At 34.4% G+C, this 15,852-nt stretch overlaps 3 protein-coding genes across 3 annotated transcripts; 1 reads left to right on the forward strand and 2 right to left on the reverse strand.

Moving 5' to 3' along the window:
* Positions 1 to 572: 572 nt before the first annotated feature.
* On the reverse strand, positions 573 to 5,089 carry LOAG_02369 (BRCA1-associated protein 2 containing protein). The gene is made up of 14 exons (XM_003137907.2): positions 4,996 to 5,089; positions 4,748 to 4,878; positions 4,412 to 4,610; positions 4,111 to 4,189; positions 3,787 to 3,973; positions 3,530 to 3,628; positions 3,130 to 3,284; positions 2,882 to 3,025; positions 2,440 to 2,593; positions 2,186 to 2,335; positions 1,801 to 1,935; positions 1,455 to 1,580; positions 1,295 to 1,396; positions 573 to 1,110 (listed from the first exon to the last, which is right to left on the reverse strand). The coding sequence occupies exons 1-14, from the start codon at positions 5,078 to 5,080 to the stop codon at positions 1,030 to 1,032; spliced, it is 1,827 nt and encodes a 608-aa protein (XP_003137955.1). The 5' UTR covers positions 5,081 to 5,089; the 3' UTR covers positions 573 to 1,029.
* A 6,335-nt stretch (positions 5,090 to 11,424) lies between these two features.
* LOAG_02370 (ADP/ATP translocase) lies at positions 11,425 to 13,851 on the forward strand (the record flags this gene model as incomplete). The annotated part of the gene is made up of 6 exons (XM_020445992.1): positions 11,425 to 11,464; positions 11,648 to 11,793; positions 11,926 to 12,119; positions 12,306 to 12,521; positions 12,987 to 13,212; positions 13,635 to 13,851. 6 exons carry the CDS (start codon positions 11,425 to 11,427, stop codon positions 13,773 to 13,775), a joined length of 963 nt encoding a protein of 320 aa, XP_020303615.1. The 3' UTR covers positions 13,776 to 13,851.
* Positions 13,852 to 14,414: 563 nt separating this feature from the next.
* LOAG_02371 (hypothetical protein) lies at positions 14,415 to 15,223 on the reverse strand (the record flags this gene model as incomplete). The annotated part of the gene is made up of 3 exons (XM_003137909.1): positions 14,415 to 14,588; positions 14,897 to 15,016; positions 15,120 to 15,223. Coding segments are annotated over 3 exons (398 nt in total), but the record flags the coding sequence as incomplete, so codon positions are not given.
* Positions 15,224 to 15,852: the final 629 nt, after the last annotated feature.

The following is a 15,852-nucleotide window of genomic DNA, read 5'->3' on the forward strand; positions in this document are numbered from 1 at the left end:
AAGCTATGCTTATAAAATTTTGTTTAAAACTGAAAACTCATAGAAATTCACCGAAATAACTTCACAAGATATTCACAGTTTGCTTTTTAAATCATCATTAATGTGAAGGTATCTTCAAGAGAGCTGAAAAGAGTTTTTAAATCAAATAGTTTAAGAGGAACAATGATCTATGACGAAAGTCCAAAATCTAGAAGAATGAATCACTTCGGACCCCATCCTATTCTTTAAATATCTCGCAGATAAGTTTTTTGTCTGTCCCAACGATCATGAATAGATCAATAAATACTTTGGAGGCGATTCCTAAAAAAAATTGAATAAAGCTCCAACGACACAATTTGTTTTTTCTTAAAAAATGCATATTTTTTTGGAAGGTGAATCAGTTCATCAATAACAACATAAACTTGCTTTTTGTATTTAGACCTTTCTTTTAAAACTGTTACATTTAATGTGAAAAATATTACATCAAAAAACATCCTCTTTTTCCAACAGCTTGTTGTCACTACAGATGGAGTGGATTATTTCGAAATTCAGAACTGATTTTTCAAATTTATAAAGATAAAATACACATACTACGAGCTTCTCCAGTTGTAAAACTATGATACTTAGGGCCGCTTAATCTTCTGTTCTTCGTAGGAAGCCCGCTACTCTCCATTTTTTAAGTGCTTCAATCACTGGAAACATGAAATGGCCGAAAAATCAGACGAAACACTTGAAAGATGACATTTTAAGTGCATGTGAGTTTAACCTGTGATTTGTCTTACATCTGACAAATGAAAAGCGTTCAACAAGAAACTCAGGCGTTTACGGTGGAAAGATGACGTTCAGACACTAAATATTACATGAAAAGTGTAGAATAATCAATGGTGTCACAAAACAGAAAGAAAGCATCAGTTTTTCGCTAAAATATACTGCACAAATTGAAAGATTTTTAAGTTTGAAAAACGACTCTACAAAATGGCACAGCTAATTTGAAAGAAATAGAAGAAAATGATCATGCTTTTCTATCATATTTTTAATGCTGTGTTGAAATTACTTCTTCCTACGTCTGCGATTCCTCACTGGAGTGCGCTGTGGTGGATCCGCCACAACTACGCTACCTTCATTAATCTCCTGAAAAGTTGAAACAAAAATTCAACATGTTCAGCAATCTGGTAAACTCAGTAGCAAACTAATAAGCTATGAACATTGTTAGTTGTTGAACAGACCACAGACAACGTTTGATTTCTGTTTCCCAGTTGTTGTTTCACTTAGTTATGATTTGCCAATTCAAGAGAATTCAATATGAAAAAATAACCTGCTCAGTAACTTTGTTCATTTCAACTGCATCCTGTATTTTAGCTTCAGCTTCGAAGTGCATCATCAAGTCACGAATTTGTTCATTGAGATCATTCACCGTCTGAAAAAAGCACAATATGTTGAAACCTTTCGATTTAATAATTAAAAATGATACTTACAGCAACGTATTTTTCATGTAAATTGGTATTTTTTGCTTCCATTTCCGCCAGTCTCGCAGACCACTTTTCCTGATCGGATCGTAATAACTCGTTTAAAGCACGTTCGTCCGCCAATTCTGCCAATGCCTGTAAATAAATTTCATAACTACAAATTAAAGATCAGCAAATAGCAGCAAAAAATGTTTACTAATTATTCAAATAATTTTAATTATTTAGAATTAAAAAAACCCAGTTTTAAGCAAGGAATTTACAATACTTTGTACAAGATAAAAAACAATTACGAGTCGGTCATACACAATTATTTTAATAAATGTGAAATATTACCAAGTGGAGACGGAAAGATTACTTTGTTCAATTTATTCTGAGTATTTTGATGCTTCTTTTCAATAGTGCGCCGTTGCTGTGTACAGGAAGCTAAAGTTTTTTTCAATTCATTGCATTCTTGTCGTATTCCCTCGACTTCCTTTTCAAGATAATCAACCTATAAACCACTTTGCAAATCAAACTAAACTTAGAAAGCCTTCCTAAAACTTTTATTAAAGGGTTAACTTATCACTTTGACAAAGCAGTCTGAGAGGTGATTATGATATATGAAACTCAACATAATGATCAGGAAACGAGCTTGATCACTTTTACTTCAGCTATTATTAAGCGGTGATAACCATTGCTATAAGCCACTAACTGAATTTTTGTCTCAAACCTTGCAAACTTCATTCTGTATAGTACAAAACCTGGGCCTGATTATGTTTTTCTAACGTGCTAAATAGTCGTTCTTGTTCATTCATTTTGTTCTCGTAAAATGTCCTTTGATATTCCAGTTGACTTGTAAGCAAGCAAGTATATTCCAACTGGATTGACTCTAATTTCTCATTCGGATTCTCCTAAAAAGTACAATCTTTATCGAATTTAAGGTTCAAATAAAGAAGTTCGGCCTTTATAACAAAATGTTCCTTAAAAAGAAACTGCTTAGTTAGAATGAACATACACCGCTATCACTAATACCGCTTCTTCTATATTCGACCATTTTACCATCAGGTGAGCTTTGTATCAAACGATGCACATAATTGTCACCTGCATAATCCCATACACGCTCACCACCAATTTCCAAAGTGAATGTGTGTGAAGTTGTTTCAAAATGTCTGCAACAAAAGATGATGTTTGTCTCTATTACTGGATCCATATATCACACGAGATTTAAAACTGTAAAAATTGCTCAGTCGTTAAAAATGTGCACAGATAAACCAATGAAAGGAAGGTGTAAACTATGACAATACAAATAAGACAAGTGATTCTTTTGTGGTTATTTTCTGCCAAATGATATATCTTCTAGTGAAATAATCACAATTACATAAGAAAAATATGTACACACGACTAAGTAAATCCAAGGCAACTAATCAGTAAAATAGCCTTCCGGATGAGATGCTAACCTGTAAGCATGACCTTCTACATAACGACCACAACCAATATTTCCGCACACTAGGCATATCCACAGATCCGTGGTTTTCCCACAAACAGAGCATTTCTGATCTGCCACCAACTCAGGTGTTTGACTATGCCGACATACTGGACATCTGAACAACAGACCAGCTTGAAAAAATATTATTAATGAATAGATAGAAAATCAGAAAAACCGAAAGCATGAATTCTGAGAGTTTTTAAATAAACTACATCTTACGTCGTATCCGCCCACTGCTCTAAACATTCAGCATGAAAAGTATGATTACATAGAATAGTCAGCACACCATCATCCATACGCTCCAAACAAACTGCACATGTTGGCAGTTCTGTCATGTTTTCCGCAGGTAGACTACCACCAGCTTCTTCACGAACCTTAAAAATTAAACTCCTGAGAAATGCGAGATTTAGGAATGTAAGCGACCCTTTCTTCTCTCCTTCTTCCACTTCCGCCCTCTCCCTAAGCCATATATTACGGCAGTAATCCACAAATCTCAAGAAATGAACTCTATGCAGAAATATAAACCTGACGATTGCAAAAAAAATAAAAAAGAAAAAAACAATCGCGCATAAAAGAGAAGTATCTAAGAAAAAAGAAAATTGTAAGTACAAGAATATACCGATTCAATCTTTTCAACAAAAACGAGCGAACACTCTTCCGGTTCAATTGCATTATATGTTATGCCATTGTACTCATCGTAAAAACGAACAGCGGCTTCCTAAAATAGATGAAAAATGTAGAAATATCTTTATTATCCTACTTTACCCTATACCCAATATCATAAATATTACCTTAAAAGGGAAATTTAGTTAAAATGCTCGATTCAATTTTTATTTGCATATGTTAAAGTAAAAATTATAGAAATCTGGTGCTTACGTGAGATCGGAAGTTAATGATAACCATATACTGATTTGGTGTTGAATCACGTATCACTTTCATTGCAGTAATATATTGTGAACTTGGAGCAATAAATCTTAGCAGCTCGCGACACGAAAGCAATGATGGGACTCCTAACATGCATAATATTGAACAATCACCTCTAGCATCTGCTGAACTCGTTTCTCTGAGAATGATTGCTGTTATTTTATTCATTTAATAACACAACTGATTTATGTTTGCAAAATTGCAAGGAATAAATCGACCAGATAGTCAACGAGAAGAATTGAAAATTTGAATTTCGACGAAATTGAAAGAACGTACTTTTTTTTGTAAAAATGAAGAATCCCCGATGTTTTTTCGACAAATGGATTTCCGGAGAAAAATGATAAATTGCATATATCTGGAAAAAGATATGCCATATTTGAAAAGAATATGGTCTCGACTCTGACGTATAAGTACTGCGGACGTCATCTATCATTCGTGACAGTGAAACCTTTTCCTGTCGAGGTTTGGTCGACTTATTGGGTTGAAGCACGATGTTTTAAGCAGAATCGAGTAGGCAAAAGTACGAGTAAAATCATAAATTAATAAAGCTCAGACGAATTAATCATTTAGCACTAACCCGATCCTTCACCAGTCACTTTCGAAGAAAGAGAAGGACCAGAAGCAATTGTTTGCACAGATGAAGGCTCCTCTTGACTATCGGGAGTGAGGGATTTATGTCTATTCGATGCTGCTTGATCCTTAGAGAAAGTCTGCACAATTACTTCACTATATTTACGATTGCCTAAGCACTGTGCTTGCACTGATGTCTGCTCAACCTGAATAATGCCAACAGTATATATCTCCAATTTGTTCGTGCACTCATCACAATGTCGCACAGAAATAAGTTTTGCTACCCATTCCAGCAGTAGAATATTTTCAGTCAGACTTAACAAATTCTAAGAGACAACGTAACTGATTCCATCGCCTTATCTACGGCAGCTGGCAGCAAGATGTTTCCCTCAATTTTAGATCGCGCATCCAATTTCTTGTGCTTCTTCCTTTCCGCCATTAATTTCTTTTCAGACTGTGTCTTATTTTCCGCTTCTAAAATTTTGTCACAATAGAAGACATGGAAAAACTAGACAAAAAGACTATCCAGAAATTATGACAAGCACCTCCCATAAAGATGTTATGATGTGTACTTTAGAAAAGAAATAATACCGATAGAACCGGCAGACTCGAACTTAATGAACGGTGCACCAGTTTGTATTTCCAAACGTATTATAATTGAAGCCACTTTGCTCATTAACTAAAAGAGAAAACGGAAATGGCACTATTCAAAATAAAGTCAAAAACACAAAAATTCATGAAAAGCATCTATAAAGTAGAGAAACACATATAGTAAATTATTCGGAAAGTGCAAATTACTTAGCAGAAATCGAAATAATTATTTGAAAGTTTTTAATTTACGACGCTACTTCATCCCACACTGAAAGTGTAGGACTCTAGGTTCACTCTTGGTTTAGAGCTTTTCTTCTTGAACGACAACTTATACCCATTCCCTTCCTTACCTATGTGTCTCTTCTGATCTTCTCATCCTGACCACCAATAACTCCGCAGACAAGAATACTGAGAACATGGTAAAACTTAACTGACTTCACCCATTTTCATAATGATTGTAGTAATCCAAACAAGTCATCGTACCACAGAGATATTTCTGGAAAACTCACCAAGTCGTTTTAAAGCTTGCGGTTTCGAGACGGTTCGCGAGAGGATTTTATTCCCCTCTTCACTTGGAGGGTTTGCGCCTGATTGGAGGGGATGGCCGGTGAAAGTAATGAGATGTAAGTCATTTCATTGGGTCATTTCATTTCACTGAGTCAAATCATTCAGCTGGGATCCACATTTTACGTGAGAATGACAAAAAAAGATGAGGCGATGTACACGAATCATTAAGTAAGCTAAGAAGCAGCAACTATAAGGATGTTGAATGATCTGAACTGCTGATGATCTAAGAGGAAAGAGACTAGGGCGATACATCTAAAAGGCGATACATTTCCTCGATCATCTCTACAGTGATTCGTGAAACATGAAAAACCGATCATCCACTACTGACTTTTGCCAGTTCTGATGAAAGTGAAACTAGCTGCAGGGAAGTGAGGTAGGCGTGGTAATATGGATTCAGGCAGTGAATTCCGTCAGCTGAACACTTTGTTCTGATTCTGTTCCTTTTAATTTCTTTCAATTTCATTGTTTAGTATTGCTCATTTCGAAATGAAATTATTATCAAAATGTTCTGAAATGAAGTGGTAAAATTATGTTGGTAATTGTAAATGTGCCTACATCACAAACCATACTCATACATGGAGAAACTTCACAACAAATATATGTTCCGTACAATTCCTCTCCTCCAATGTCATTACTGGAATAATGGAGGGTGGTAACTAAAACGGTCACGGGAAGCGCAGAGAAGAATCAGTGGTAGTTTTGCATTAATGTAGATTTATCTCACTTGTTATTTGTAGCAAGTCAGTTTACTAGCTCATATTTACTGTTAATTAACAGAGGGTGTTTTTCCAATTCAATTCAATACTGTGTTTTTTCAATTCAATTCAATACTGTGTTCTCGATGTAAATCGAAATATCTGTTTTATAATAACTGAAGCCTAAATTCCTTTTATAAATTTTTGTTTATTTTCATCCCAGACTTGGATAATAAAACTATTAAATAAATGGAACAGTATTAGCGTATCATAATTATTAAGAATCACAAAACACAAATTTAACGCTTAAAGCTAATTCCAAAAATGTCGCAAAATGAATTTCGAAAACATCAAGCTGGATAATAAAAGGAATAAAAGAAAGAATTTTCCTGCTATGTGCAGAGTTCAGTTCATACATCCTTCAAAGATTGGCTTTCCAATTACAAGAAATAGCGCCCTTGTTGCCTAACACTAGTAAAGCACTTTTTATTAGCATACATTAGTTAGCGCTCTTATCATACATGGCTAAACGATGAGCATATAAACAGTTCTATGCAGTGATAGCGCTCCATGAGACAGAAAAGACTTTGGATGATTTTTAACCTTAGTCTCGATCCAACTTGATACATGCAAATTAGTGTATCACCACACATTCCATTCACTTATAATTATTTTCCTTTCTCACGAAACTTCGTGTTTACTCGCGACAGGATATATTTTCGCTTTTTTATATCTGTTATCTATATTAAAAGAGATGCTATTGCTAGAAGGAATTATCTAATGCATGCACTTTTATTATGACTGAAAACACAAAGCAAAAATCAAAAAATCCGAACTTTAAATATTCAGCTGTTAATGGGAGCGGTAGATATTCTTGGCAGTAATCGCTTCTTTTTGCTTCTGAATTTCTATTTGTTCCTATTCACTATTTCCTCTTTGTTTTCTTCTCCTTTGGCTGAATAACTGTTAGATTACATAATTTAAATTAGGCAAAGTCTGAAACACAAAGGAAGCTTCCTGAAAATGATATGCAAAATTGTTAGATTAGGAAAAATTGGGACTTCAAATTTGGTATTTCCCTTTTAGATTATTGTTAAAGAATCCCCTACCATCTTGCAATTCATCGATCTAGCTGGGTCTCAGCATCGCTCTTCCAGGATAGGTATAAGGTGTGATTAACTAGTGGCCGTCAAATCAGTTACGTCATTGCAATGTTTTAGAAGTGCCATATGGATTTTCTTACCCTTGCCATGTTTTTTTGCTTACCAACAATATTTACGAAATTAGCTTCACAGAAATGTTATGCGTTGCACCAGCACTTTTTCTTTGCGATATTACTGATTCAACTACTCTTTCCTATCTGTGGACTATCTTGTCGGAGGCTCATTCATTTCCTCATTCTTTATAATACATTCAAGTTTTTATGTTTATCCGGAGGTCCCACTTTTTGCTAGGAACTTGACTGTTTTTTCTAAAGATCGGTTTTTTATTTACTAACTAATTAGTCGCTGTTTGAAAAACTTAGTTGCTATTGTTCGATACTAGAACTGACGAACAGCTGTGGCCACATCAAACTTAAGGTACACTGACTGATCCTTCTTATCCATACTTTATCTATACTGTTATATTTTTCGACCCATAAATGAGAGCACTGAAAATTATTTACAAACAGGCAACTGTCATTGAAAGTGAGGTTGCAACTGAGAGTTCTTAGAAGCTAACAATACATACCTCCGAATATCATATCTTTCATTCTGTCCATTGACCAGCACATTGGAATATTTTGCTAGCTTGTCTCCAAGTTTGACTCATTTTCTAAGGCTCAAGTCAGTACCAGGCTCCCAGGCCGGGTCAGTTAAAATTGGCGAAAGATGTGAAGTTAGAATCTGAAACTGTTCAAGCAGTGATAGAGTAATACAAAGCACCAGTGCCTCTGCGTGCAGATGATACGAACTCATTTCGAATATCAATACTGTCAGGTAACTCTTATAAGGTATCTTTTCCGCAGAACTTCCGTGCGGTCAAATAATTTATTTGATCTCTATGATTGTCGTCATTACTACGTTAAAAGTTAGGCCTCAATGAGTGCTATGAATTGCGATCAGTTTCTACGTATATCTTTCAAGATGTCTTTCTAACGAATACGTTGTGAATCAGATCGCAACTCTTTACACCACAACCAAATGATCATCAGTTGGATATGCTCTTAGACACTTATTCTAACTTTTGTATTTTACACAGTGCATTGCGATTCTTATCCCTCTATTTTATACGTATGTTCATCTACAGTTTACATATGCTCACGTATTGTTTTATAAAAAAAGCTGTTAGAGCAACGATTTTTTCTTAGCAAATTCTCATGCTGATAAGTAAGATTTATAACATAACTCTTCCTTACAACTAGTATCATATTAAGGTTATTGTATGCATGCATTCACGTCACTTCTCGTTTGTCGCCAAGTTAAGATGCACTTCACTGCTAACCACTACCACAGAATACTGCACTGCATACAAAGCAACTACCTGTCTGCACTGTGCAACAATCTCATTGCACGCCACCAACATCTCCACATGCATATAAATTTATCGCTCTGCGGAGAAGTGCACATCCAGTGCATTGAAGAACGAACGGTTAAAAAAAGTGCAACTATCTGCCAGCAATGTCATATCCCTCCACTCTCTAAACGTGCACTCATGCGTCTGTCTCTTCCTGTGCACTTCGTCCGTCCGTTTCTTTTCTCCCCTTTCCCTCATCGGCAGAGTTCACTGTTCCGTCATTGCATCGTGATGTTCTCTTATATGTGAGGAGGGGAATATCGACATTATTCCATTCGGGATTCGGTAGTTCCCCGATAATTTCCTGCATGTCTTATCCAAAAATTTACTTTTCATTCGATCCGTGAACTTTCCAAGGTGCTGAAGTTACAAGGATGAGCTTTCTTGTATTCTTGTACTGAATGATCAATCTACATAATCGAGCCTTCAGATCAAAACCTAAATGTCTATATTCTCTTTATGATTTCCAACTAAAGACATTATATTAATGGATAGATTAATTATACGTGAGAGAGACTTAGTGGCTGAGTTAATAGTCCTTTAAGAAACTTCCAATGTAAGTGCATTAGGTGAAAGTTAAACTGAATTATCTTTTCATCGACTTGCTATAAAGAATTTTAACGCTTATGCTTGTGCTGTGAGAAATGGACATATTGATGAGGAATCAACCTGCTGGTAGATAGCTTATGTTAAGTAATCACTTTGTTTCACCTGTGCCACCATTGGTCTGTAACATAGTTTTGGTAGAAGTATATTCCCTGATTTCAGTATCCTTAAGACACTCTTAATTTTGGTACTTTTTTAAGCAGCAGATTTCTTGCCTTCCAGATTTCATGAAGTCTGATCAAGATCAAATATTTATACAATAGTACATTAAAATCTAAATTAACTAAATAAAAGGACTTTGAGCTGTATCAGATGCAGTTCCTCATGCAAGAAACATGTCCAGTGATGAATGATCCCTAAACTATAGTTGGGCTGTTTTTCATTTGAATGAAGTATACAATAATATTTAAAACTGTGAATTCAGAATCTGTTATTTTCCATTATTTTTTCTTCCACGTTTATTTCGGGGATCATTCATCCATTTCAAGCTATGTGAACATTTGCATCCATTATAGTATTCGCAGTCGTCTTATTATATTCGGTGCATCAATAATAGTTTAAAATTTATTGTGGCTTCCACTGTGTTCCGTTATTTTCTTGCATTGAGACTTTGAAACTTTTGTTAGTGGTCAAATCGTGGCGAGGCAGTTCCTTCCACGCACTTTTATTTTCCTTATCCAAGTATTAATTTAAACGTCAAGTATATCTGAAACTTTATTACGTAACGTCATCAATGCGTTCATGTCGTTAATAAACGTTTTCTATCATTTGTGTTCTCCGATAATTCCATTAATTTCAGAATAAATAGATTGCAAAGAGTCTCAAGTATTTTACAAAGCAAAGATGGCGGAAGGTAATATTTTTTCTAGTTTTGAATTTTCTCGTACAAGTAAAATAAGTTTATTAGTTTATTAGAAATTGAAACCTCAATACTTTTCCTTAAAAAATTAGTACAAATCATGAATGTTAGTCTGCATGCGAAGTCGGATCTATGGAAATGAAATTCGCATAGGATTTTCATTCTTAAGGTAAATAAATTGTTGGTTGTTTGGTTGTGTTGTTGTGGGTGCAGGTTTTTGGTAATCTGTTAAATTAATAAACCTGAACTTTAGGAGAGTAATTTGTCCCGTTTTTATGCTTGCTTAATTTAAACTTTTTTCTCTTTGAGCATCAACTCTATCAATCTTTCACCAAATATGATATTTAGCTCTCCTTGACTTCGTAAGATGTATAACGCAATCGGAATTTATTGTTTCGCTTAATAGTGCGATTACTTTTCACTTTTTCTTTATTGGGCAGGTGGCAGGAATATGGTTATAATGTTGGAAGTGTTTAATAATTAGATTTGGTTGGAAATTTAGGACCATACTACACCACCGAAGCCCAATTTTCATGATCTTAAATTTCAATTGCAATATGCTTCATCACTGATGCCGGGAGTATAACATCACTAACGACATATTTGAGAAAAATCCAGTTCTTTGAGATTTAATAATATTTAACACAGTTGAGGTTCAAGCGTCTGTGAGAATACATATAATAGGTTTCATATTGAATTATTTTGCGCAGATGACAATTAACGAGAATTTTTGCGACAAAAGCAAAATTCCAATGGTGCACACTGCTGGCTTATATATCTACTGATTGCAGGATGTGCTCTTTTCATATTGCCTCTGATTTCTTTGAATAAAGTACTAGGCGATATCTTGGTTATTTTCTATTAGACAGATGTGGAGTTCTTCTATTAGAGCTTCTCTACTGTACTAATGATGTACGTTTCATAAGTTTACTTGAACTTACTATTGCTAAAGTCTCAGTGATAATGGCATTTGTGCTAGTTCGACGAGTTTTACCTTACTTCATTGTTGTTTTGTCCTTTTTGAAATTATGATATTCGATGCAACACATCACTTGGTGATGATGCGACATACTCGCACAACAGTTTTCTCACAAAAAGTCATGCTTCCTATGCTAGATCTATAATCCTAGTCGACCAATCTTGGCAATGTTGTGGTTTGTTTGCGACTTCCGACAAAGTCGTTTGCGTATTTTGAAACTTTTTTAAAGCTGTTTCCATTCGAATCTTTAAGATATTTAAAATCTATGTCAGATTATGATAATCATAAATGAACTTCTCCCTAATATTTTCATTGAATTTGGAAAACCAATACCTTAGTCAGTTTTTATTAACAAATTAAGTAATATGATACTGATTATTTTCGTTTCAGGCAAACATGTAGATAAATCCAAAAAGCAGGATACTAGAAGTTTTGACCCGAAGAAGTTTTTCGTTGACTTGGCTACAGGTGGCACTGCTGCCGCAATATCAAAAACTGCAGTTGCACCCATTGAGAGAGTGAAAATTTTGCTGCAAGTGCGAGTTAGAGTATTTTTTTTGTACTCCGTCTGTATCTTCTAATTTAGACTCGGAAAGTTAGTTGTCGGTCTGATCTGAATGCGTTTCAATTATTACTCCATGTGCTACTGTATTGATAATTTGTTCTAGGTACAAGACGCCCAAAAAACAATTGCTGTTGAGAAGCGTTACAAGGGCATACTAGATGTGCTGATTAGAGTTCCTCGAGAACAAGGCTTAACTGCTCTGTGGAGGGGTAACTTGGCTAATGTAATTCGGTATTTCCCTACACAGGCTCTTAACTTCGCTTTCAAGGATACATTCAAAAAGATGTTCATGGGAGGGTAAATTTTTTTTTCAATGACGAGAATGAAGATCAGTAATAATAAATATATAGCGAGGCATCACCATCTTTTTTTAATTGAATTCGTTTTCATATGAAAACTATTGTACCTTACCTCGCACCTTTCATATAATGTTATTATTTGTGTTCTTTATTATTTAACAGAGGAATATATTTATATTTTTAGGTTAGACAAGGAAAAACAGTTCTGGAAATTCTTTGCGGGTAATCTTGCAGCTGGTGGTGCTGCTGGTGCCGCATCGATGTGTGTTGTATACCCCTTGGACTTTGCTCGAACACGACTCGCTGCTGACATCGGCAAAGGTGAAAGTCGAGAATTCAGAGGATTGACAGATTGTATTGTGAAGGTTGCGAAATCCGATGGTATAGTTGGATTGTATAGGTGTGTTTTCATTACAAAGGAAGTTTCAAGTTCATGATGCAAAAATTTGCTTCTTTCGTTTTGCTTAACATTTGGTTAGATTTTTAATGCTTTTCTTTAGCTATTGGTTAAACCATTGTCAATTTCTTCAGTATCTTTTATAATTAAGTAATAAATTTGTTGGTGCGGTAGTGGGGATTCGTTTTATCCTTCAGTGCATTATGATCTCTGTTGTAAAACGGTAGTGTACAATGTCTGGTAAAGGTACTTGGCGAGAAAGATTAAAAAATAATTTGACAGGTTTTTATTTACTGCATTCCATTTTTTGTAAAAAATAATTTGACAGGTTTTTATTTATTGCATTTCATTTTTTGTTCACGATATGTCTATTGGAATGGTAGGATAGAAGGAATTTTTTAGGAAACAAGCCACAATTACAATGCTAGAAATAATTACTGACAATATTATTTCCTTGTTGAATTGCAGGGGTTTCCTGGTATCAGTACAAGGAATTATTATATACCGTGCAGCTTACTTTGGTATGTTTGATACTGTTAAGATATTGGTAGCTAGTGAAAAGAAACTGAACTTCTTCTTCGCTTGGATGATTGCACAAGTGGTCACTGTAAGCTCTGGCATATTATCATATCCTTGGGACACTGTACGCCGTCGAATGATGATGCAATCTGGACGTAAAGATATCCTATACAAGGTGTGTTGTATTTTTAAGCTTTGACATGTCCATATTTTTATACCATCATAAATATCTGAAAAAGCATGTTGTGGCCTCAGTTCTTTTCGTTTCCTTATGATCTTTTAACTTCTTTAGTATCATATCCTTGAGGTACTATGAAAGATTTAAAATATCTCCATTCCTATTTATTGACACAAAATAGAATATTTCTTGAATTTCATTTTTCTCGTTTTAAAAAAAAAATCGGATTTGCAAATTCTGTTTGGAAGAGTCAACGAGCAGTGTAAACTACATTCAATAATGAATGATGCAGTTTGAGCTAATTTTTATTAATGATGCCGGTTGTATATTTGAAAACACTGAACACTGAGTTTTTTTGTATCCACTAGTTCGAATACAGGAACAATACACTCAATGAACTTTTTTTATCATTTTTGCAGAATTCATTGGACTGTGCTATGAAAATAATTAGAACGGAAGGTCCCGCTGCAATGTTCAAGGGCGCACTGTCAAATGTTTTTCGAGGTACTGGTGGCGCACTAGTATTAGCAATTTACGATGAAATTCAGAAGTACCTGTGAATTAAATTTGATGTTGGATAATTTTCTCGTTAATGGTCCATGAAAATTTTTGGTATAAGATAGGATTCGATGTACTGAATAAATGTTTAGTTAATATCGAGTAGCAGCCCTTCATTAATTATTATGTCAGAAAGCAGACAAAAAGAAATTTTGATTCTTATATGAGACAGTCCAGAATCTATATTAGCAGGAATCCAAAATCTATATTACTGTTAAAAATAGAGAAAACGCTGTTGTGTTTTAGTTGTCAAAAATGATCGGGTTATTTGCGGAACGCTTACCTCGGCTATATTCCATTTGCGATTTGAAGTGAAAGGTGCTATTGTCTCACTGCTTTCAGAGAATGTTTTATTTTATTAAAATTGATGAAATTATCAATTATATCTTGACCAATCATCTTAAGCCGATGAGTCATAACTTTGATTTTTATATGAAATGGCGTAGCATATCCCAGAAGAAGCCCTAATGCTAATTTGGAGTGCAGTTCTGGATTTCTGAGAATTTGAAGATTTACTTCACATTGCAGCCAATTTATTTGGATTGAAAAGTTAAATTTTGATTTGGTATCTGTAGCTGGGATATATGGGGTTGAAGTTTCAATTTTTTTAATTTTCAAAGGTCAAGAATCATTTTTTTATTTCAAAAGTCACATGTCGGTCTGATCAAGAAACTGACATCAGGCTGATTGAACATTGCACGTGTGGTACCCTGCAGACCAGGTAGCGATGCACAACTTGGCTTCCATCTTCCATTACTATCGATATCGAAATGCATCAAAGAAAGTTGAGGAATTCGTTTGGTTATTGTTAAGTGCTGTAACAATTCAGTGGGCAATGATAGTTAAATAGAAGTTTTCTAGAGAAAAGTTCCTGTCCATTCTCTTTTCCAGCAACCATGTGGTTTTTAGTTTCTTATGTCTCATTTTCAATTTTTTAAAATCATCACTGCCAGGGCAAAGTATGAAGGAAAGGACTTGGAAACCCTAAGGAGAATGGGCGCAGCAGTTTGCTATTACATTTTCGATCGATTATTTACAAAAAACGTGGTTTCTTCCCAGCAGAGTTTTCAACTTTGCAATCTTGCAATTGTTCTGATACAGTAATAGTGAAGTCGGTTCTCACCTGTTTTCTGGTTAATTTATTCCCGTTACGGATGAATTTCTGTATAATGGCATTGATGACGCAATCCTCAGCAATCAGAACAGTGCTTGCTTTACGTGGAAATTTAAGGTTTGAGACGACCTAAATTTGTAAATTTTTAAAAAATGAAATATCGTCGTCCGTCAGAGATGGGGAAAAGAAAGTCATGCAGGGTTGATATGCATAATAAGGATTGACGTTAAACCTTCGCAATTCTATTCTCAAATTCATCAATCGTTTCTTTTCCAATAATGTTATTAATGGCTTCTATCGTATATATAGTTTCCTGTTGCAGTCGCACAGTAAAAACTATAAAATATTTAGATGGTTAGTAATCTTTAGCGTTGTTAGAATGAATAATAAGTCTCATAAGAGTAGATAGAAATAAAGATCATCATTCAATCATTTCAAAAATAAAAAAAATTGTTGTATTATGAAATTTTTTAGACCAATATATTGTGCTCTGTTCTAGAGAATTAATTTTATCCAGGAAATATCCGAAAAAAGAATAGAAATCAATATAGTGTTAGCTGATGTATTTGCCCAAATAAAATTTTGAAATTGAAATCATCCGAATGGAAAGTAAAGGTCAAATAAGAATAGGAGAGAGTATGATACTTCTGATTGCATAGATTAATAATAGATAGAAATTAAATTTGATATTTTTGCAATGGTCAACATTGATTTGTAAAAAAAAAAAAGGAAAAGGGAATGATTAAAAAGTTTGGGATTCACAAAAAAATAAATTAGCAAAAAATTAATGAGAAGTTTATTACTCAAATAAAAGTAATAAAGAAAATGTTTACAATTTAGACAAAAAAAAAAGAATGACGCATTTGTACATTATTAGTTCATCTTGTAGTTATTTGTCATCCTAAAATTAATACTAACATTTTAAAGTTATCAAGATTTTTCTTTTTTATTTTGCTGTAATAAGT

The sequence above is a fragment of the Loa loa genome (assembly GCF_000183805.2).
Source record: "Loa loa unplaced genomic scaffold supercont3.50, whole genome shotgun sequence".
NCBI lineage: Eukaryota > Metazoa > Nematoda > Chromadorea > Rhabditida > Onchocercidae > Loa > Loa loa.